The 23,953-nt window shown below is 43.1% G+C and overlaps 1 protein-coding gene across 5 annotated transcripts in view; it reads right to left on the bottom strand.

Moving 5' to 3' along the window:
• The window catches only part of LOC138804111 (signal peptide peptidase-like 2A), a 106,001-nt gene that overhangs the window by 38,271 nt on the left and 43,777 nt on the right, over nt 1-23,953 (bottom strand). For 2 of the 5 annotated variants that reach the window (XM_069988371.1, XM_069988369.1), the window contains exon 3: nt 18,450-18,581. In XM_069988371.1, coding sequence (XP_069844472.1) covers nt 18,450-18,452 — 3 coding nt within the window. In that variant the 5' untranslated portion in view covers nt 18,453-18,581. Of the gene's footprint in view, nt 1-3,116; nt 3,306-3,785; nt 4,014-18,449; nt 18,582-23,953 lie in introns of those variants that run through there. The other 3 variants (XM_069988370.1, XM_069988372.1, XM_069988368.1) reach the window with 2 other exon arrangements.

The raw sequence follows: 23,953 nt of genomic DNA, 5'->3' as shown, positions 1-23,953 counted from the left end.
GCGCCCGGGCCCAGAGTTCAGGCCCCACGACCAGACACCCCTCTCCCCCCAAAAAAAGAAAGTGAGACAAGCCCACTATAATGTAGAACAGAGATGACCTGCAAATTCCTAAAGCCCAATAAAATCATATAAACATTTTGCTTATATTTTTCTTTTTTTTTTTTTTTCTGGTGAGAGGCGAAGAGCTTTCAAAAAGATATCAACTGTGTCATAGAACACATCTGACACCCAGGCAATATCTTTACCTGGCTTCTGCTTGCCCTTCTGAGTTTGCCCTATTTTGCACTGAGCATAAGCACTTTACACATATGGGCTGCCTATTATGAAGTCCCTCGTTTGAGATTCTAGGACCAGATTTTCCTTTTTCCACTAACTAGTTGAACTCTAAACTAGGCAACATTGACCAGACTGACATAAGATGAGGCTAAATGCCTTTAAATGTCGCATCACTGCTTCTGTCAAAGCAACAGTTATGCAAAAACAGTTGTACATGTTGAGGTATTGAATGATCTACTACTAGCAAACCACGATAAAGTGTTATAGCTAAAAAAAAAAAAATCAACATAAGGGGCTGGGAAGGTGGCTCAGTGGTAGAGTGCTTGCCTTGCATGCATGAGGCCCTGGGTTCAATTCCTCAGCACCACATAAGCAGAAAAAAAGCCAGAAGCGGTGCTGTGGTTCAAGTGATAGGGCGCTAGCCTTTGAGCTGAAGAGCTGAGGGACAGTGTCCAGGCCCAGAGTTTAGGCCCCATGACTGGCAAAAGAAAATAAAAAAGTTATCAACGTAAGGAACTGATGTACTACTGGGCTAAATTTTTATTGATTTATTTGCCAGTCCTGGGACTTGAACCCAGGGCCTGGGCACTGTCCCTGAGCTTCTTTTGCTCAAGGCCAGTACTCTATCATCTGAGTCACAGCACAACTTCCAGTTTTTCCTGTTTATGCGGTACTGAGAAATCAAACCTAGGGCTTCATGCATGAGAGACAAGTACTCTACCACTAAGCCATATTCCCAGCCCTAGGGCTAAATATTTTTGAGAAAGAATTAGTATATATTTACACACACACACACACACACACACACACACACATACATAAAATCCAAATATGCATAATGTATATATTCTTAGAATTATCTTCAAAAACTGAAATGAAAATGAGTACAAAAATACTTTAGTTGAGTATTACATGTAGCCTATAATTTTGTGTACCTCTTCATACTCTGAATTGCTCTTTTCGATCTAAATATTCTTTATCTGATGAGACAGTGAAAGACTCAAGAATAATGCTACTGGGCTGGGTAGATAGCTCAGTGGTAGAGTGCTTGCCTTGCATGCATGAGGCCCTGGGCTCGATTCCTCAGCACCACATATGCAGAAAAAGCCGCAAGTGGCGCTATGGCTCAAGTGGTACAGCACTAGCCTTCAGCTGAGGGACAGCACCCAGGCCCAGAGTTCAGGCCCCACAACCGGCAAAAAAAGAGAAAAAGAAGAATGCTACTATTTTGTTGTTCTCTTCAAGGTTTTTGTTTGTTTGTTGCCAGTCCTGGGGCTTGAACGCAGGGCCTGAGCCTGGGCACTGTCCCTTCTTTTGTTCAAGCTACCACTCTACCACCTGAACCATAGCGCCACTTCCAGCCTTTTCTGTTTATGTGGTACTGAGGAATCAAACCCAAGGGCTTCATGCATACGAGGCAAGTACTCTACCACTAAGCCACATACCTAGCCCCTAAAGCAATTTTTATGTGTATTCTCTCATTCACGATTCTAAAGCTACCTAGTAAAGTTAGGAATACACTAAAGATAAAATTTTAAGTTTTGGGCTGGGAAGGTGGCTCAGTGGTAGAGCGCTTGCCTTGCATGCTTGAGGCCCTGGGTTCGATTCCTCAGCACCACATAAGCAAAAAGAAAAAAAAAAGACGGAAGTAGCACTGTGGCTCAAGTGGTAGAGCACTAGCCTTGAGCTGAAGAGCTGAGGGACAGGGCCCAGGCCCAGAGTTCAGGCCCCACGACCAGACCCCCCAAAGAAAAAAATTAAGTTTTGTTTTTGTATGTGCCAATCCTGGAGCTTGAACGCTGGGCTTGGGCGCTGCTCCACAGCTTTTATGCTCAGGGCTAGTGCTCTACCTCTTCAACCACAGCTCCACTTCCAGCTTTTTTTTGTAGTTTAGTGAAGAGTCTCACAGACTTTCTTGCCCCAACTGGTTTGGAATTGTGATCCTCAGATCTCAGCCTCCTGAGTAGCTAGGATTATAGGCATGAGCCACTATCCCCTGGTGGATATCTTTTTTGGCTCAGATTTTCTTTTCTTTTCTTTTTTGGGGGTCCGGTCCTGGGGCCTGAACTCTGGGCCTGGGCCCTGTCCCTCAGCTCTTCAGCTCAAGGCTAGTGCTCTACCACTCGAGCCACAGTGCCACTTGCAGCTTTTTTGCTTTTTGCTTATATGGTGCTGAGGAATTGAACCCAGGGCCTCATGCATGCAAGGCAAGTGCTCTACCACTGAGCCACCTTCCCAGCCCCTGGCTCAAATTTTCTTAATAATTGTCAAAGACACTGAATATATTCACTAATTCCTTTAAAGTAAACAACATACTCTTTCAGAGAAGTTACACATTCTAATGGAAATAACTGCCTACTTGGGGCCACTTTTGTGTAAATAACACTAAAAGTTCCCTACCTGAAGCATTCTAAGGAAAAGGCAATGGACACAAACATGAAACGGTGAGGACGGCGTCCTGGTCACTCACCACGACTCAGGGAAGCTCAAATTCCCGGAAGCTTAATTTGAAAACATTATTATTATTATTATTATTTTTCTGGAATTATGAGAACACACTTAGGAGCACATATTTGCTGCTTTCCTTTACCAACCCTCCACCTCGTTACACTAGATGGCGAACTGAAAACCACTGAAGGAATTAATTACACTTTGGTGTTTTCTTTGTAAAGTTATTTTAAATAATGACTAGAACGAACACAAAACCTTCACAGGGGAGTCACATGAATCCCAAGGCAAATGAGGCAGGAAAATGGTCTCTCTCCAATGGATCTAGCTATAAAGAGACAGGCTAGAGATTCCACACTGCTCTACTCGGAAGGCACGTTTGTATATCTCACGGATCTTTGAGCCAGTGTGGAATTGTGTGAGGACGGGTACAGCCACAGAACGTGTGTTCATGCAGGTAAATCAAAGCGCAGTCCCTGAACTTCAAAGCCAGACGGTGACCCCGGTGTGTCAGACTTCTCTCCTCCTTCCCCGGGGAAGGGGGTCAGGAGGTGGTTGAGTGAGCACAGGTAGCACGGAGGTCAGTCTGGACCCTGGAGGGAGGCAGGCAGGCAGGCAGGCGACGGGGAAGGGCCAGGCAGGGCCGGGGCTGCTGCGGGGCTCGCGGATGCCCGGGCGGGGTGGGGTGGGTGGACGGGGATGTGCGGGGGGGGGGGTGCGGGGACAGGAACGGGGTAGTGGTGGGGAGGGGGAGGATGGAAAGAAGAACTGGAAGGAGACAGCAATGTGATGGGGATCGGAGGGGAGAAAGCGAGGAGGGGGAGGGAGAGGAGGGGAAGGGAAAGGTGGGGAGGGGGTCCGTGGGGAGGGGGAAGAGGGAGGGGTGGGAGGAGCAGGCCGCGGGGGCGCGCGCACAGGGAGGGGGGAAAGGGAAGGAAGGGGAGGGGCGAGGAGGGGAAAGGAAGGAGGGAGGGGAGGACGGTGAGGGAGGGGGAAGGAGGGAGGAGGAGGGGAGGGGACCCCCCCGCCCCGTCCGCCCGCCGGCCCCGCCCCCCCCTTACCAACGGCAGCAGGAAGCCCCACAGCAGGGCGGCCGGGCACCGGGGCGGCTGCGGCGGTCGCCCCATCGGGCTGGCGGTGCCCGGGGCGCGGCGCGGCGCGGCTGGGCTCGGCGGGGAGGTTTGGGGGGGCGGCCCGGGGGCGGCCGGGACCTGCTGGGTCAGCTGAGGCCGGGACAGCGAGGCCGAGACAGTGAGGCCGGGCCGCCGCGGCAGCGCTGACTTCCTCTTCCGGCCCCGCCCGGGAGACGCGGAAACCCCCGCGTGGGGCGCGGAGTCCCGGCCCCGCCGCGCGCCCGCCCGCCCGCCGGGTGCCCGCTCGGCCCCCGGGCCCCCCCCCTCGCCCGGCCTCGGGGACTTCCTCCGGGTCTCCTCCCCGGAGGGGCCGGGCGTCCCCTCACCCCCTCCCCTCCACCTCTCCGGGTCACCCCGGACATTTTTAACTTTGGTCCCAACCCCGCCTCCAGCTACCTCCCCCCCCCCCACACACACACACTCCAGGAAAGCCACTGGCGTTTCTGCCTCAGTTTCCCCATCCGGACAGCCTGGGCCCCCTAGCTCCAGGGTCAGTAGGAAAATCAGACCGTGTCACTCCAGGAACAAAATCTTTATAGCCTGTGAGGTTGACCCCTTCTCCCCGCCGTAAGACCCTGGGCCTCCCCTGGGGTCATTCCACTTTGATAAGTCCTTCCACTACAACGCCTGGGCATCCTTCTCTTCGTTGCATCCTCTTAGTCTCCTGCTTAGGTATGGATTTGTTTGCTATAGTTTTTTTTTTTTTATGATCTTTGGAAGTTGGAGCCGTGGCTCAAGTGGTAGAGCACCAGCATGGAGCAGAAAAGCTCAGGGACAGCGCCTAGGCCCTGAGTTCAAGCATGCGCACGCACACACACACAGGTGTATTTGTTACGTTGCCCCTTACTTGATTTGTTTGTGGCTCTATCCCTTATTTTATTTTTGCCAGTCGTGGGGCTTGAACTCTGGGCCTGGGCTCTGTCCCTCAGCTCTTCAGCTCAAGGCGAGCGCTCTATTGCTTGAGCCACAGCACCGCTTCCGATTTTCTGGTGGTTTATTGGAGTTAAGAGTCTCACGGACTTTCCTGGCCCGGGCTGGCTTTGAACCGTGATCCTCAGATCTCAGACTCCTGAGTAGCTAGGATGACAGGCGTGAGCCACAGGCGCCCGGCTATCCCTTACCCTTATAATATTAGGCACATTGTAGGTCCTCAAATATTGGTTGGGTGAATATTTAACACTAAATACTGAATAAGCTAGTGTGCTTTCCATCCCACATCTCATAGCGAGGGACAGGGATGCATGAGTAAACACCATTCTGAGTGAATAGTGGCTCTTGTTTGCACAAAATGCTGTGGAACTATCAAAGGGGGTGCCAGGAAAAATTTCAGCCTGAGCTGAGTCTAGAAGGGCAGGTTAATTTTAGCCCGGCAAAGGGCAGAGGAAGGGGGGCACTTCCAGGGAGACCAAAGCATTAGTGTCATAGCCAAAGGTGGCATTGGAGGAACGACAAAACTTGAGCGTGGCTGAAGTAGAGTGCTGAGAGATGAAGTGTGAGAACAAGGCAGAGGCCAAATCACAAATAGACTGGGATTGCTTGGGACATCCGGTGGGTGGCAGGGAGCAAATGAAAAATAAATAGACTAGTGACATAGAATTTCTGTTTTGGAAGCTCTCAGTGGTTGGCAGGGTGGCAGATAGACTGGAACAAGGCAAGAAGTAGAAGCTGAGGGACCTGTTAGACAACTACAGACACAACACAGGCCATGTGCTGGTGGTTCATCTTGTAATCCTAGCTACTCAGGATCCTGTCTGAAGCTGAGGATTGTGGTTCAGAGCCAGCCTGGGCAGGAAAGTCTGTGACACTCTACCTCCAGTTAACTACAAAAGAAAAAGAGCAAGAAGGAAGGAGGGAGGGAGAGAGAGAAGAAGAAAAAGAGGGAGGGAAAAGAAAAAAAAGAAAAGGAGACAATTCAGGCTTAGTCTGAAATAGTGAGGTAGAAGATTTATAGGAGATTTGGGCAACTGAAAGAATGGAGAGATGGATGACTTCCAGAATCCTCCTAGGCCATTTATTGAGATGAACGCCACAGGAAAAGGGGATGGGCATGGGTTCTGGGAACAAAATACTTTTGGACATGAATTTGAAATGTGTGTGAAACACTGAAGTGCAAATAAATGTGGGTTGGTGGGAGTCTTAGTGGCACAGTGAAGTTAGAATTCAGATATCCTGCTTATCAATCCTGGACTCTTTCATACTTTCTGGCTGTCTGGGACCAGCCAAGAATTTGCTTTGTACAATGGCTGTGACAAGCTACATGTCTTCATCTTAAAGATTCCCTTTTGGAATATTTACTCTTGTGGATCTTAGTCTCTAAAGTAGGTCCAGGGCTGTTTCTGGTTTTCATGCCTACATTTCCATTACCCTTGTTTGGAAATTTTTGCTTCTCAATGTCACACACCAGTCCCTTGTGCAGTCTCTCTCTCTCTCTCTCTCTCTCTCTCTCTCTCTCTCTCTCTCTCTCTCTCTCTCTCTTTTTCTGTCTATCTGCCTGTCTGTCTGTCTGCCTGCCTGTCTGTCTGTCTGTCTGTCTATCTGTCTCATGCTGGCACTGGGATTAAAACTCAGGGCCTTGCTTTTTTTTTGCTCAAAGCAGACACTACCATTTTAGACATACCTCACCTTACATCTCCCCTTCTAGTTTTTTGCTGGTGAGAGACAAGTCTTACAGATTTTACTGCCCAGGCAGGCTTTGAAGTGTGATCCTCAGATCTCAGTCTCCTGAGTAGCTGGTATTACAGGCATGAGCCACTGGCTCCCAACTTTTTGTCTGTAGGTTTTGTGGTTGAAAATGTGGATAGTAGCTAGGCACTGGACTGGCTTCAAACCATGAGCCTCCTGATCTCTACCTCTGGAGTAGCTGGGATTATAGGTATGAGTCAGTGTGCCCAGCAGAAATATTTGTTATCTTGACTGAGTGATGCTTGCATAAATGTGTTCTTACATAAAGAAGCACCAAATTGTAGGCTTTAAATGTGTAGATTATTGTCAGCTAATTATACTTTAATAAAGGTATAAAAAAATAAAACAATAAATGATAATGAAAAAGATTCTTTGCCCAGACTTCATCATCAAGAGATTCCAGGTTGAAGTAGGGCCAAAACACACACACACACACACACACACACACACACACACACAGAGTGATGTTTCCATATATACACACAATGTGGAGTGATCAGATTAGGATAATTACCTATATATCCTTTGTGGTGAGAAGATTTTAAAATCCACATTTTTCGCTCTTTATAGACTATAGACAAGATGTTATTGTTAACTGTAGTCATCATGCTGTACAAAATATTTCCATAACTAAAACACTACACTTGTTTTGTTTTGTTTTTTTGTCGGTCAAGGGGCTTGAACTCAGGGCTTAGGCTCTGTCCCTGACCTCTTCAGCTCAAGGCTAGCACTCTACCACTTGAGCCACAGTGCCACTTCCGGTTTTTTAGTGGTTAACTGGAGATAATAGTCTCATGAACTTTCCTGCCTGGGCTGGCTTTGAACTGCGATCCTCAGATCTCAGCCTCCTGAGTAGCTAGAATTATAGGTGGGAGCCACTGGCACCAGGTTGAAACTCTACCCTTTAACCGGCATCTCTTCTTTCCCTATTCATCCCACACCACAGCCTCTGGTAACCACTGTTCTATTTGTACTTCTATGAGTTTGAATTTTTAAGATTCTAGATATAAATGAGATGTTTGTTTTTGTTTTGTTTTTGTGGTACTGGGGATTGAACTTGGGGCTTCATGCTTGCTAGAAAAGCACTCTACCACTTATCACTTGAGCCATACCCATGACCCCTGTTCTTTTGCTTTTAGTTTGTTTTTTAGATAGGGTCTCAAACTAATTTTTTTTAAACTGGTCCTTGGGCTTGAACTCAAAGCCTTGGTGCTTTCCCTGAGACTCTTCGTTTTCAAGGCTAGCACCCTACCACTTGAGCCACAGCACCAGTTCCAGGTTTTTCTGAGTAGTTTGTTGGAGATAAGGGTCTCAGAATTTCCAGCCCAGGCCGGCTTCAAACCTTGATCCTCACATCTCAGCTTCCCGAGTAGCTAGGATTACAGGCATGATACAGCAGTACCTGGCTCACATTAACTTCTGTCCAACTGACCTCAAATGTTAATCCTCTTGTCTGTCTCCCTTGTGGTTGGGGTTACAAGCCTGTGTTCTTCCCACTAGCCCAATAGTGGTATAATCGCATAACTGCCTTTTTCAATCTAGGTTTCATCTATGTTGTCATAAATGACGGAATTTCCTCTTTTGTAAAGGTTGAACCAATTTCCATTGTGTGTGTGTGTATGTGTGTGTGTATGTATACATGTATGTGACATTTTGAAACCATTCATCTAGGCAAGCACTTTACCACTGAGCCACCTTCCTAGCCCATGAAACCATTCATCTATTACAGGCACTTTGATTGTTTCCATATCTTGGCTATTGTTAATAATGCTGCAATGAACATGTGAGACTGATTGGTTTCAATACTTTCAGATATATACCTAGAAGTAGGACTGCTGGAATCGCTCAGTTTTCATTTACTGTTATTGGAGGGGAATATATGTCCCTGTCTATCCCTGAACACAACTTTGATGAGACAAGGTGCTTATTACTGTTTCAGTGAGAATAACCAATGTTACCATTCACTGTCAGTAATTACCTTACCCCTCGATGAAATAACTGCTTTGTTTCCTGGCATGGTTTTGTGACAGGTCTATCTATCTGACTTTGTATGAATTTCCTTCCCTCGTTGACACCTGCTGATGAGACATTTCTCCTTGAGGAGAACATATGACCTCAGTGCCTGCTGGTTCACTGACGTGACTAGGACCACAGCCAAGCTGCCAGCAGTGGTTTCATCACTATCTGCTCTGTTTGCCAGTCCACGAACACTCACTGCTGCTCTTCACAGAGCAGTCTTCTGTTAAGAACTGTGTCAATCAATGAAACAGTAGACACTTCCTATATAAGAGGTGGATTGATATGATCAATGACAGAGAAGAAAAGTATTCTGTATATGGAAAGGTGAGGAGACAGGAGGGTGCATACGTTACCATTGGAGGGCCACATATTATCCAAGATGATAGGACAAAAATCTGGCTTTCCTGATTTTCTGATATTCTTAGAAAATCATTCTAGAGAATCTTCTTTCTTTTTTAAAAATTTTTGTTTGAACTCAGAGCTTCACATTTACCAGGCATTCTAGACAATTTTCACTACAAAGCCATGAAACACACAGCAATGTCTTATAAACTATTTCTTAAGCTGGCATTTATTGTTTCATTAATGTATACATGATTTAATTTAATACATCTGAAACAACTTTTTTGAGATAAATTATTACTTCCATTTTTCAGATGAGAAAATTTAGGAGAAAATTATACAGATGAAATCTCCCAGCAAGATTATCATTTATATTTGCATAGATGCTCAATGAATGTTTACTATAGGAAGAAGTTTTTGCCAATAATCAAGAAAACTGTGTTGTGGTTTTTAGTATTTTTGAGTTTGACTTAATTACCTCTGAAGTACTTTCTAAAGCTGCAACAAATCTCCTTCTGAGGAATAGCTGGATCTAATTTCAAACAAAATCAATCAGTTTAGCTTTTGATTTGTGTAAAAAGTCAGCCAGGCGCCGGTGGCTCACGCCTGTAATCCTAGCTACTCAGTAGGCTGAGACCTGAGGATCTTGGCTTAAAGCCACCCTGGGCAGGAGAGTCCATGAGACTCTTTCTCATATTAACCACCAGAAAACCAGAAGTGGTACTGTGGCTCAAGTGGTAGAGCACTCACCTTGAGCTGAAGAGCTCAGGGACAGCTTCCAGGCTCAGAGTTCAAGCACCACAATCGCAAAAAGAAAAAAAAAAAAAAAAAAAAAAAAGGAAGTCCAAGGATCACCTGCAACTATAGCTCAGTGGTAGAGTACTTGCCTAGAGTGCATGAGGCCCTGAGTTTGATCCCAACACTGGAAAAAATGTCTAAGAGCCTTCTTCATGGATAATAAGGAAGAGGAAATTTAACTTTTAGCTCCAATACTGAAATAACTTTGGGTCATAAAGATTGTGTGTGTGTGTGTGTGTGTGTGTGTGTATACACAACACATATTACCTATTTAAATCTTAGGCTACTTTCTTGGACAAGTCAGTTTATGTTAATAGCTTGGAATTGTTCCACCTAGAGATGTATTTCTATACTAGAATGAATAAATACAATAAATCTGATGCATATGTAAGATAATATTTTATGTAGATACATATATATATATTCTTTTATATGTATAAACACATATATACATATATATTATTTTTATGTTGTTCTTGGTGCTGATCCATAACCACAGATCCACTGAGGCAGCAAGATACACTTGGTATTTTTAGGTGTTCCTGGGAAAGGAAAAGCCTAGCCCATTTCCAAACTTGTCAGGCATTGAGCTGTCAGCCTTGAGCTGAAGAGCTGGGGGATAGCGCCCAGGCCCAGAGTTCAAGCCCCATAACCAACAACAAAAAAAGAAAGTAATTTTAACCAGGCACCAAGCCAAGTGCCAGTGGCTCATGCCTGTAAGCCTAGCTTCTCAGGAGTCTAAGATCTGAGGATCATGGTTCAAACCCAGCTCAGGCAGGAAAGTCCATAAGACTCTTATCTCCAATAAACCACTAGGAAACTAGAAGTGGCACTGTGGCTCAAGCAGTAGAACACTTGCCTTGAGGTGAAGAGCGCAGGGACAGCGTCCAGGCCCAGAGTTCAAGCCCTACAAAAACAAACAGGTGCCAGTGGCTTTGTTTGTAATCCTAGTTACTTAGGAGGCTGAGATCTGAGCATCACATCTCAAAGCCAGCCCAGGCAGAAAGTCCATGATACTCTTACCTCCAATTAACCACCAGAAAACCAGAAGTGGTGCTATGGCACAAAGTGGTACAGCACTATGAGCTCAATCCCCACAACTGAAAAAAAATTAATAATCTATTACCCAAAACAGGTAATGTAGTCAGATGCCTTTTGATAAAAAGGATGGTTTTAGGCTTTTAAGATACCATGTGTTTGCTGGGAAGGTGGCTTAGTGGTAGAGCACTTGCCTTGCATGCTCGAGGCCCTGGGTTCAATTCCTCAGCACCACATAAGAAAAAAGCCGGAAGTGGCGCTGTGGCTCAAGTGATAGAGTGCTAGCCTTGAGCTGAAGAGCTGAGCGACAGCACCCAGGCCCAGAGTTCAGGCCCCATGACCGGACCCAAAAAAAAAAAAAAAAAAATAGATACCATGTGTTTCACAACAGTGTACTACCACATGACCTTCCTGCTGTATTTCCCTATGACTCTTTGAACTGTTGCCTGGTGAGGACAAAATGGGATTTTTGACAAATTGCAATTTAAATGTGTATGGTAAAAATAAGAAAGTTTTAAAATAACTAGTTCCCCCGCCATCTATGATAACACTAGTTTATAAAAATAAATTAACATGCTTGTCTGTCTGTCTCTCTTTCTTGGGTTGAGACTGAACAGAATATAGCTCTGAGAGTTATGTAGCTATGGAGCTTAGCCTGTCTTGGAACTTACTGTGTCTCCAGTGGATGATAATAAATTAACATCTTAACTTAATATTTTATCAAGTATATCTAACTTAAACATGAATATTATATATATAACATTATGTAGACTGACCCCTCTATGAATTCTTTGCTGAAAATATGAAGTATATAATTATATTTTCTCCTTAACAAGCCTTGGTATTATTAGCCACCCCCTCCTGTCTTTTGTTTATTATTAACCTACATCCAGAATTTTCTGTCACTTATACATGCCAGAGATCACAATGATAGGGCCATGTGATTTGCCAGCCTAGCCTAGGCACTCTGCATGACCTGGTCAGTAAAGTGCAGCCAGTCATTTCCAGCCACTTGGCTCAGCTATTTAAATGAATACCAGCTTAAATGAAAGTGTATTTAGGGAGGTGACCCACTGTCACGAGATGCAGACTTAAGACCATAAATTTAAAATTCAGTAATAAAAGGGTGGCGGTCAGGAAGTAGGAGAGGGTGGGAGAAGTATATTATAACATATGAGGATAAAGGAGCAGACTATATTCTTTTAATATTTACAGACAGGAAAGCATGCATGTGGTAAGTATACATTTTGATTAGCTTTTACAAACTGAACACACCTCATGACCAGCACTATAGGGTGAGTGTTACTTCAGTGATAGAGCTCATGTGAGGCCCTGGATTCATTCCCTAGGACTAGAGCAAGAAAGAGGGTGGGGGAGGGAGAATGGGGAGATAAAGAGAAAGGGAAGGAGAAGGAAGGGGAAGGAGGAGGAAAGGAGGGGAAGTAAGGAGAAGGAAGGCAAAAACTGTATTACTGGTTTCTTAAAAGTCCCTTTTATTTGCTCTAAAAGATAACCATTCTAACTTCTATCAACACATATTAGTTTTTCTCTTCTTAAAAACTTCAGGTTAGCTGGGCGCTGGTGGCTCACGCCTGTAATTCTACCTACTCAGGAGGCTGAGATCTGAAGGTCGTGGTTCAAAGCTGGCCCAGGCCCCAGCCCAGGCAAGAAAGTCCATGAGACTCCTATCTTCAATTAACCACCAGAAAACTGGAAGTGGTGCTGTGACTCAAGTGGTAGAGCAAGTGGTATAGCACTTGCCTTGAGCTGAAGAGCTGAGGGACAGCACCCAGGCCCAGAGTTCAAAGCCCCATGACCGACATAAACAAACTTCAGGTTAATGCAATTATACAATTTACACTCTTTTGTGTTTTGCTTTTCTCTCAACATTACATTTGTAAAATCCATCTATATTGCTGTACATACTTTTAGATTGGCCATTTTTTGTTACCATCGTATTTCATCTTATGAAAACATTATATATAAAACATAAGGGTTGGGAATGTGGCTTAGTGGTAGAGCGCTTGCCTAGCATGCATGAAGCCCTGGGTTTGGTCCTCAGTACCACATAAACAGAAAAAGCCAGAAGTGGTGCTGTGGCTCAAGTGGTAGAGTGCTAGCCTTGAGCAAAAGAAGCTCAAGGGAGAGTACCCAGGCCGAGTTCAAGCCCCAGGACTGGCAAAAAAAAAAAGAGAAAGAAAAAGAAACATATATGTGTGTGTGTATATATGGGTGTATGTGGTGTATGTGTGTGTGTATCTATCTATCTGTCTATCTACCTATCTATCTATATTACAACTTAGTGTCCATTCTTTGATTATGGACATTTGGAGACTGCTCTATTTTAGCTAATACAAAAAGGAAAAAAGTACATATTTTAAGTGACCTTACAAAAGTCACTTAAAGGTCTTGACCTTACAAAGCATGAAAGACTGGTAAAAACTTGATCTTCTAGATTAATCTCTTCCCATTTCCCTTCCTTACATTAACTCTGTAGCAGTTACTCAGCTATGGGCTTAGTACAATTCCTTAGGTAATTCTTATCATGAGTGAAGCTTAGGGACTGAGGGTATATTACAGTGGTAAAGAGCTTACATAGAATGTTCAAGACCCTGGGTTCCAGCCCCAGCAATACAAACAAGGGAAATACTAGTTGGAGCATATCCAAATCACATAGAAGACTTTCTCAAACACCTCTCCTTTCCTTTCATGATCAAAGTCTCCGCATGCATCTACTACTGATGGGGACATATATTTTTTATTCTTGGAAAGTGGTGTGATTTAAAAAAAAATGGGTGGAGAAATATACTCAAAGGTCAGAACAAGTGGGCTCAGTTGTAGTAACTAGAGGATGGGGGTTATTTGGCTACATTTCCTTGTTTGTTACTGATTGACTTAGAGTCAGTAAAGTCATTGGACTGGTAGCAGAACAGCAGAGAAAATCTAAATTCTTACTGTGATGGTTCATTCTTCTACTACCTTTCCCCAACCTTGTTTCTCTTCTTATAAGTAAAACCCAATTGAGACACTGGAAACATAGGATCGGGGATTTTGGGGGAAAAGAAAGGGCTCTTTATTCTCTGTAAGTCACAAAGTACAGAGATGACCCTTTGGCCCCCTACATTGTAAAGGCCACTTGACTTGTGTGTTTTCACTATGCCAAGTGGAGTTTCTAAGACTTCCCTCATGTATATCAAAAATTTAAGCAGATGACCCAGTTAAGTAAGTCTTTTAGTAAATATTTATTCTGTTCTTACCAGAAGTGCTTTGGAGATTGGTGTTACAGTTAGTGGTGTGCTGGAGCTGATTTGGGCTGCAGGCTGGTGGTATACCTATTTTCCCAGTCCCACGTTCAATAATGTCTTCTTGATAGTTTGAAAGTGGCTAGAGTTGACTATCTACATCACAGAAATCTGAATATGCTATGAATCAAGGTGCTCTCTCTTAGAAGAGTGGGTTGTTAAACATGTATGATACACCAACTACAGAAGTAAGCCAAAAAAATCCTTCCTCATAGAGTCCACATAGATAGACAAATAAGTGAGCTATGTTAGAAGTGTATTAAAGCATTAGGAGAAAAACACTAGAAAGAAAAACAAAACAGGGAACAGATAAAAAGTGGAAGTGGGTGGGCATTATAATTCTAAATACAGTAGTCAGGAATGGTCTCATTGAGAGCATTAATAGTTGAGCATTAATTGTGTGTGTGTGTGTGTGTGTGTGTGTGTGTGTGTGTGTGTGTGTGTGTGTGTGTGTGTGTTTGTGTGTATGTGCCTGTGCTTGTGCCAGTATTGGGGCTTGAACTCAGGGCTATAGCACTTGAGTCATAGCTCCACTCTGAGCTTTTTAGTGGCTAATTGGAGATAAGAATCTCACAGACTTTCCTGTTGGGGCTGGCTTAAAACCTTGATCCTCATATCTCAGCTTCCTGAGTAGCTAGGATTACAGGAGTGAACCATTTGTGCCCAGTGTCTGAACATTAGTTTGAAGGAAAAGAAGAAGGGAGCAAGCCAGATATATAGCTAGGAAGAGAGCAGGTGAGGAAGAAAGAACAGCAAATGCAAAGGTCTTGAGGCAGGAGTCCTGCAAGCGGTCACTAGACCTGGCGCTAAGTAAAGGTAGAGAAGTAGGAGATGAGGTCCTGGAAGTAATGGGTGAAGATGGGAAAAGGTGGAAGGCCAGCTCATGAATGTCCTAAAATACCCTTGTAAACATTAAGAGAAGCTAACAGGACATTTGTACTTTTTTGACTAAATTAAAATACTATTACTGCACATTATCGTGTCAGATTTCTTCCTGGAATTGACGGTATCTTTTAGATTGCTTTTCTTTTGTTGTTTTAGTGGTTAGACTTAAGTTGTCCAATCAGATAACCATTAGTGGCATGGGGCTAATTGAATTTAAATGAATTAAAGCAAAAGTAAGAATTCCGTTCTCCTGCTGAAATGTCCATATCCCAAGTGGCTAATAGCCACATCCCAAGAGCTAAAGCAAGCCATTGGCCAGCACAGATAAACAGGTTCCATCACCACAAAAGGTTATGCTTTAGGGGAAAAAACATTTCTGGGGTTAACTAGAGCCTGAGTCCCGGTTCTTAGCCTTTGCCCTTGCAAATCTTTGGGCAAGGACACCTTGGTATCCAGGAATCCTGGAGCCTTTTTTTTTCTGCTCAGATTGTAAGGTTCTATTTCAGGACCTTATTTCTGAAAACACCTTTCCATAAAACCTGTAATCTTCTCTGGAGACATCCTCCACTTCATTTATATATTCAAAAAATGTCATTGGTCACTGGCTGTTACCTTGCTTATATAACCTGTTGTTGTGAAAAGGAAGAATGGGGTTGATGTAAATTAGTAGTCAAAAATGGTCCAAATTACAGACTGGATAGGTCAATGTATTCATTCATTTATTTTGTGGTTGTTTTCAATACTATGGATCTTCTTGTTAAACAGTGATTAAATCTGAGCTATAAAGTGCACAGAGTTGAGAAATAGCAAAACAATCCCATCATCTTTCTTGTGAGATACGATGCTTTGCAGGATTAACTCAAGTTCTTCACCTAGTTCTCCCCCCACATGACCATGAGTGGGAGATGGGGCCATTGAAGCCCAGTGGTCAGCCTGGTGCTCTTTCTCTGGATAGTACTATGAAGTAAAGAGAAGGCATTCATTAAAATGGCATTTCTCCCATGAGCTTCCAAGCTGCCTTATTTGGAGCAGGAGGCTTTGCGAGTAACTAGAGCTCGTTCTTATGTTCTACTAGAAATGGGACCTTTGGGAATATGTGTATCCCCTGGGCTGAGGTGAGCATAGCTTCTTGGGGTTGAGATGGCTTGGCTGCCACCTGTGGTGGCATATAAGCACTTCTCTGGGTTGAGGTGGGACTTAGTGGCCAAGGACCCCTTGAGACTTCCCTAGCTTCCCTCTTTGTCTACTCCTTTTTCCTTTCTCAGTCAAAAACAATGTAGACTTCTACAGATTGGCTACAGATCCCTCCAAATTTGCCCCCAGGGAAGATATAAGTGACTGATAAGGTTTAGTGCTTATTTCTCCCATGAGTAATTTTATGGAAATCCAGCCAGTCTCCTTGTTGGGATAAAGTCAAAGGAATAAAGCTCCAATTGTGTCAGTTAAGTAGTTTGCTAATGTTGCTGACGGAACACCAAATTTACAGTTAGGGAACCATCCATCCAGTTTGTCCTTCATATTTATTAACAAGGTTCCCTTTTACTGTCAAAATACTGGGATGATAAATTACTCATCATATTTTATAATCCTTGCTCTGCCTTAGCCTAGACAACAGATGCAAGGCGAAATCTTCTCAAAATTACTTACTGGAGTTGGCTTCCCTAGTAGGCTCTACTCCTTTCTCTCCTTCTGAAAACTTACATCCCCAAATTGGGAACCGCCAGGAAACACAGGACAGTGTCTGGAATATAGTTTTTAGCCAGCAACTGGTTAAATAATGTAATATATCTCAGTCCTCAAATAAAACTCTAAAGAAGCACATCTTTCAGAGGCTACTCCTTATCAATTAAGTAACCTCGTGTATCTAGGAAAATTCTTCTTTGGAGAAATCCTTTTATTGAATTATTAACTCCTCCTAACATTTTAGTTGGGTGGAATCCATTTTCTGTTTCTAGAGCTACAGTAGCTTTGTTCACTTTTTTTTTTTTTTTTTTTTGGGTCGGTCATGGGGCTTGAACTCTGGGCTTGGGAGCTATCCCTACGCTCTTCAGCTCAAGGTGAGCGCTCTAAGGCTTGAGCCACAGCATCACTTCTGGTTTTCTAGTGGGTTTTTATTAGAGATAAGAATCTCAGGGACTTTCCTGCCCTGGCTTGCTTTTGAACCATGATCTTCAGAATTCAGCCTCCTGAGTAGCTAGGATTATAGGCGTGAGTCACCGGTGCCCGGTTGTCCACATTTTTTTTTTTTTTTTTTGCCCATGGGTACACAATTAGAATTTGTTCTTATCTTGCCTTAGGCCCTATATTTTGTGGGAGATAAGGGCTTGGAGTGTCTGGCATCTGCAGAATTCATTCTTAGCCAGTCAAGCCTGGAGGCAAACTGGAACGAGGTCACTAACAGAAAGCTACACCTGGATGCATACAAATGGCATTTTAAGAGGAAGAAGGCATAAAGCCACAAAGTCATAATGTTCTTTTAGAGCTATAAAAAGTACATAATTTAGACACATTTGTAGCTTCCCTGAGTTCCCTATTGGCATTACAAAAGCATATGTGTATTCATTTGGATTTTTATATCAGGCAGATGTTTTAACAGTTCTCTTATTTATAGCTTTCAATATTGCTTTCAATATATAGGTTATAAATCCTGTAACTTGCTTTTAAAATAAATAAAACAAAACAAGCCCAAAAGGATTTGTCTTGACTTTTGTGTCTAGCATTTAGATTTTAAAATTTTCAGATTCAAGATGACCTAATAATTGCAAAGCCTTGCCTGTTTTTCCCTTTGATCTTGCATGGTTATAAATGTTCCTTGGGAACAAAGGGTTAAATCCTAGCATCAAGGTTAATTTAAAAACAACAGTTGGTCTCCTGTGCAAACATTCTCTTCCATTTACAGACACACTTTTTTTTTTCCATTTGAAATGCCAGTTTACAATTCAGTGAGCTACTTTTCTATTTATAGTGTCTTCACCTTAAATGTTATCCCTCCTCAGGAGTTATTTCTAAAACTTACATATACACACACATACATACAAAGGGTATGTACTTTTACACTATAAAAACTATATTGACAAAGAAAATTATCTAAAGTTAGTAACAATATGAAAACAGTTCCTTCAAATAACAAGTTTATCTATTGTTAAGAACAGCCTAAAGCTGGGCACTGGTGGCTCATGCCTATAATCCTAACTGCTCTCAGGAGGCTAAGATCTGAGGATTGTGGTTCGAAGCCAGCCAGGGCAGGAAAGTCCATGAGACTCTCAGCTCCAATTAACCACCAGAAAACTGGAAGTGGTGCTGTGACTCAAAGTCCTAGCCTTGAGAAAAAGAGCTCAGGGACAGAACGTAGGTCCTGAGTTCAAGCCCCATGACCAAAAAGAATAAAAAAAAAAAAAATAGCCTGGCTCTTCCCAAATGAAAACTTTCAATAGGCAAAGAAACAGTAAGTAGAAATAAAATGAAAGGAAAAGAAAAGAAAGAAAAATGACATCCAACTTTAAGAGCAAAAATCTTTCAAACTCACCATTGCAGTTAGAAAGAGACATGATGCTCTAGTGCCAGTATTATTCTGGGGCACCAGGCTTTCATGGGTCTACAGGCCTCAATTCAGTTGATTCAGGTTTGCAGACACTGATACTCAATTTTGTCAAGACATCTAAAAGAAATCACAAGAAAATGAATGAACCATCAGAAATCTTTATATAGTCCCTTCTCTCTCTTATCTGTCTCTGTCTCTGTCTCTCTGTCTCTGTCTCTGAATACTTGAACTCAGGGCTTTATTTTACTAGCCAGGCACTCTTACCACTGAGCCACAACTCTCACTCAATTTCTTGCTGGTTAGTTTTGAAATAGGGTCTTATCTTCTGTGCATGATTGGGCAGAATTTGCCTATGTTAGGCTTCTGTCTTAGTTGAACAATTATGCACCACTGTGTCCAGCTCTCTGAATAGGGAGTCTCATGAACTCTTCTTCCAGGGCTGTCCTTGAATTTTGATCCTCCAAATCTCAGCCTCTCAAGTAGAAATACAGATGTGAGCCATTGACATCTAGTTATGCATTCTTTTTTTTGTGTGTGGGTGTCAGTCCTGGGACTTTAACTCAGGTCATGGAACCTGTTCCGGACATTTATTTATTTATTTATTTATTTATTTATTTATTTATTTATTTATTTATTTATTTGCTTAAAGCTAGCACTCTACCACCTGAGCCACACCTCCACTTCTGGTATTTCCGTGGGTGACTGGAAATAAGTCTCATGGACTTTCCTGCCTGGGCTGGCTTCATATTATGATCCCTAGAGCTCAGCCTTCTCCTTCTTCTCCTCCTTCTCCTTCTTCCTCTTCCTCTTCTTCTTCTTCCTCTTCCTCTCCTCCTCCTCCTCCTCCTCCTCCTCCTCCTCTTCTTCTTCTTCTTCTTCCTCCTCCTCCTCCTTCTCCTCCTCCTCCTCCTCCTCCTCCTCCTCTTCCTCCTCCTCCTCCTCCTCCCCCTTCACTTCCCCCTCCTCCTTTTTTTTTTGGTTGGTCATGGGGCTTGAAACTCTGGGCCTGGGCACTGTATCTGAGCTCTTCAGCTCAAGGCTAGCACTCTACCACTTGAGCCACAGCACCACTTCTGGTTTTCTGGTAGTTAATTGGAGATAACAATCTCGTGGACTTTCCTGCCTGCAGTCCTCAGATATCAGCCTTCTGAGTTAGCTAAGATTATAGGTATGAGCCCATCTTAGGCATGATACCTATCTTAGACAGGATCTTTTTAACTAGACACTGCTTAGTTGGATCTTTATCTTACTCCCATTTTATTTTTATTTTTTAGTTTAATTTTTAGACAGGGCCACCCTATATAGTCAATGCTGGGCTTAAACTCACTACATAGCCAGGCTGACTCCAAACTCTTCAAATTCTAAACTCTTCAAAGGCTTTTTCTCAAGTGCTGGGATTACAGGAATGTACCACCATACCTTGCTTTTCCTTGAGAATGATACAGATATGTAGTTACGTAGTCAAACATTCTAAACTGGTCTTCGGAGATAATTCCAAGCCACCTCATCTATGGTTAACTCATCAGATAAGAGAGGTAATAATCACTTTGGATACAGATTGCTTTGAATCCTAGCTATCCTATTTCTTAGCTCTGGAAGATACTATGTAATACTTACCCATCAGCTTTTTTCTTTACCCTCTTCTTTTCCCACCTCCATTTCTAACCACCTCATGGTTTTCTTCATTTGGCAATGGCAACCTGCCCAGTATCTAAGAATGAGCATGTTCGTAAGTCACATGCAGATGTGCTGCTTGGAGCACAGTGGCCATCTTGTGACCATGAGGAAATCACCTAAGATCACAAAGTAAGCTTGCTTATCTTCCAAACCTCTCATTAGGTAGGCAGTAAGTATTCTTGTGGCTTAAGCAGTTGCTACTCAAAGTGTGGTCTGGAGACAAGTGCAGTCATCATTTGGTTGCTTAGAATGCATGGTTCTAAGATTTCTTAAGTGACTTTAATACTCATGGACTCTTTAGAAGCTCTGGTGTAAGTCCAGAGCTTTTTTTGCTTGCTATTGAATCCATCCTAATTGATACTGGTCAAGTTACCTAAAGGCATATAAGCCTCAGTTTCCTTATCTATTCCACAAGGGGTGATAACAGTACCTGCTTTGCAACAATGCAACAATGATTAAACAAACACATACAATGTACAACACCATGCCTGCTACATGGTAAACTATCAGTGGTAGCTAAAGACACCCTTTGTGTGTAGCTAGTGGGGTTTGAGTGAAAATACAATGCTTGACACTTTTAAGATGGCAAGTGGGTGTTTCCAGGACCTTTGAGAGGTGAGGCTTTTATTGTCATTGCTGTGGCCAGAACCATAGAACAAACTATTCACAGCAACTGCTTTCCTGAGAATTCACAAATGTACCTTCAAGTAGCATGTTTAATTTTAGTTCCTAACCTCCTTAGGCTTAATAACAGATATTACCAGGTCTCTTTGCTGGACACTAGAGATAAAAAGGCATGTCAGGAAAGACTGCAGGATAAAAGTGAGATAGATGGAAGCCGGAAGATACTTTAAAGCTTGCTTACAGGGTGACTTGGCCATAGGGCAAGTGGCCAGGGGCCTTTGAAAACCTGCACATTGAGTCATGAAAACTTTACACTCAAGTATGGGAAGGCTTGATTTAGCACAATAAAGTAATGTGTGCAGACACTAAATGCCATGTTGTATATTCAGATCTCATAAAAAAATACTAGGCCCTAACGCTATTAACTTCTTTGTGATACTCTATACAATTAAAATATGTTGATTACAATGAAAGCATTCATTATGGTACTAATGGTACCTGATGACCTCTTGACTGGGCCATAAGAAAACTCCTCTGAGAGAGGCACCATGGAGACGCTAGGCTGGAGAGGAGGTCAGAGGAGACTTGCTTCCAGACTCACCCACACCTGGTAAAGGCAAGGCAGGCAGGGGCTCAACCGAAAATAAGGGATCTGTCGGTTCAACAGGGCAAAGGGGCCTCGGTGAACTCCCAGGGAAATAGGCATCATGGAAACTAATGATTACTCTGCCAACTTGAACTGTTCCTACACTCATGCTGGGCATGAGTGTGCAAAAACTCTGAACTCCAAAGAGACAGACTTGGACCAGATATTGTAACAAGGTGTTTTATGTAATTTCATCGAACGTTTTTCTCATGATTATGTGATAAGATAATCATGTAATCATTTTTTTGAGGGGGGAAGGGAGGAGAGTACTGGGCTTTGAGCCATAGCCCAGCTGGATAATTCAGTTTTAAAATTAAAACTTGAGGATGCTTATCATAGTTAACTAACATGGAATAGACATCTGTTGTAGAAGTTTTAGATCTAAAACAGGATCCAGAAAAACAAAAGGTCTCATTCCCAGGAACTTCTAGTATAATTAAGCTAAACAATCTAAAACCAGGACTATATTATGAAAGCTGAAAGGAACTCAGAGCCAGTACAGTGGCTAATGCCTATAATCTTAGGAGTCTGAGATATGAGGATCTCAGCCAGGCCCCGGCAGGCAAGTCCTTGAGACTTCTATCTCCAATAAGCTATTGGAGCCAGAAGTGGGATTGAGGCTCAAGTGGTAGAGTGCTATCTTGAACACAAAGAAGCTCAGGGATAAGGGACAGTGCCCAGGACCTGAGTTCAAGCCCCAGGAATGGCCAAAAACAAAAAAAAAGGAAATGAATTCAGGTTCAGGGCAAAGTTCCTGGTACTAGGACATACCTCTTCCTGGGCAGAAAAAGTGGAAACTTCTTAGTCCTGCCATAGACAATGACCAAGTCCCAAATATATGTCAGGAAGAGGTATGGACAATGCAGAAGCCTAGTGGTCAGCACACACACAAGGCCTGCTCCTCCCAAGTCCTCTACATTCAGGGTGTAACTGGGGAATCCTAAGCTGCTTACATGCTTTTAATTGTAGTCCTGGATGGGTGGAAGGAACTGGAGTTAAAAATAAGCCTCTAAATAAAATTAACAATCCAAAATCTCAATGGTTTAACACAATACCTTCCTTCCTTCCTTCCTTCCTTCCTTCCTTCCTTCCTTCCTTCCTTCCTTCCTTCCTTCCTTCCTTCCTTCCTTCCTTCCTTCCCTCTTTCCTTCCTTCCTTTCTGCCTGCCTGCCTCCTTCCTTCCTTCTTCCCTTCCTTCCTCCCTCCTTCTCTTCCTTCCTTCTCTTCTTTCCTTCCAATACTTCTGCCTCAGCCTTCAAAATGTTGGAAGTACAGGCATATGCCACCAAGTTCAGCAGATTTAATCTTACTGCAACATTAAGAAAGCAACAGGCTGGGTGCTTGGTGGCTCATGCCTGTAATCCTAGCTACTCAGGGGGCTGAGATCTGAGGATCTTGGTTGGAAGCCAGCCCAGGCAGGAAAATCCATGAGACTCTTATCTTCAATTAACCACCAGAAAACTGGAAGTGGTACTATGACTCAAAGTGGTAGAGTGCTAGCCTTGAGCAGAAAGAATAAAAAAAAAAAAAACCTCAGGGACAGCACCCAGGCCCTGAGTTCAATACCATAACAGATGAGGGGGGGGGGAGGGAGAAGGAGAGGGAGAGGGGAGAGAGGAGAGGGAGAGGGAGAGGGAGAGGGGCAATAGGAATCCTCTTTGGTGCTATTGTGTTTCCATTTTGTATATAGGGCAAGTGAATCACTGAAAGGTAAATACCTTGGCCAAGACATCAAGTTGGGATTTGAAGCCAGGCTGACTGATTTCAGAACTCACAAGGGGAGCAACCAATCAGATAACTGAGAAGAGGGTAAATGAAAATATATTTAATTCTATGGTACAGATTTAAATCTGGCCATCAAACCTAGTTTTCCAGGAGACTTCATTTTTATAATCTTGTGCAGAGAGGTATTCTTGCTGTACCCTTGGGGTTCCTTTTTTTAAATCTCCAAGTGGCTCAACCTGTACTTCCAGCTTATACTGCCACCAACTACAGAAGAGTATTCTTGGGAGTTCAATGAGTCAGTTAAGGATACAACCATCATGACTTCTTTTTAATAATGTAATTATCCCACTAGGCCAAATGTTTGCCGTGGGAAGTTCAACTCAATGGTGAGGAATAAGATTTTTGTTTTGTTCTGTTTTACTTGAAAGATCTAGTTGTGTAATTCTGAATGACCCAACCATAAAATGATGAGTTCATAGTGACCACTGAGACTAAGCCTCATCAAATGTAACTTTTAGTTAAAAACACTTATTTTTGGTATGATGTTTTAGAGACTTTCAGATTTTAATTTTGTTTTGGCAGCTCAAGGGAAGGTTTTTTTTTTTTTTTTTTTTTTTTTTTTTTTTTTTTTTCAGTACTGAAGTTTGAAGGAGGGCCTTAGGGCAAGGGCTCTACTTTTTGAGTCATATGCCCAGCCATTTTTGCTTTGATCACTTTTTTTTTTCTTTTTGGTCATGGAACTTGAACTCTGGGCCTAGGTGCTGTCCCTGCGCTCTTCAGCTCAAGGCTAGCCCTCTACCACTTGAGCCACAGGGCC

The sequence above is a fragment of the Dipodomys merriami genome, unplaced genomic scaffold, assembly GCF_024711535.1.
Source record: "Dipodomys merriami isolate MVZ:Mamm:240054 unplaced genomic scaffold, mDipMer1.0.p SCAF_357, whole genome shotgun sequence".
NCBI classification, from domain to species: domain Eukaryota; kingdom Metazoa; phylum Chordata; class Mammalia; order Rodentia; family Heteromyidae; genus Dipodomys; species Dipodomys merriami.
The sequence above is the reverse complement of the archived record's forward strand: the minus strand, read 5'-3'. Positions and strand labels throughout refer to the sequence as shown.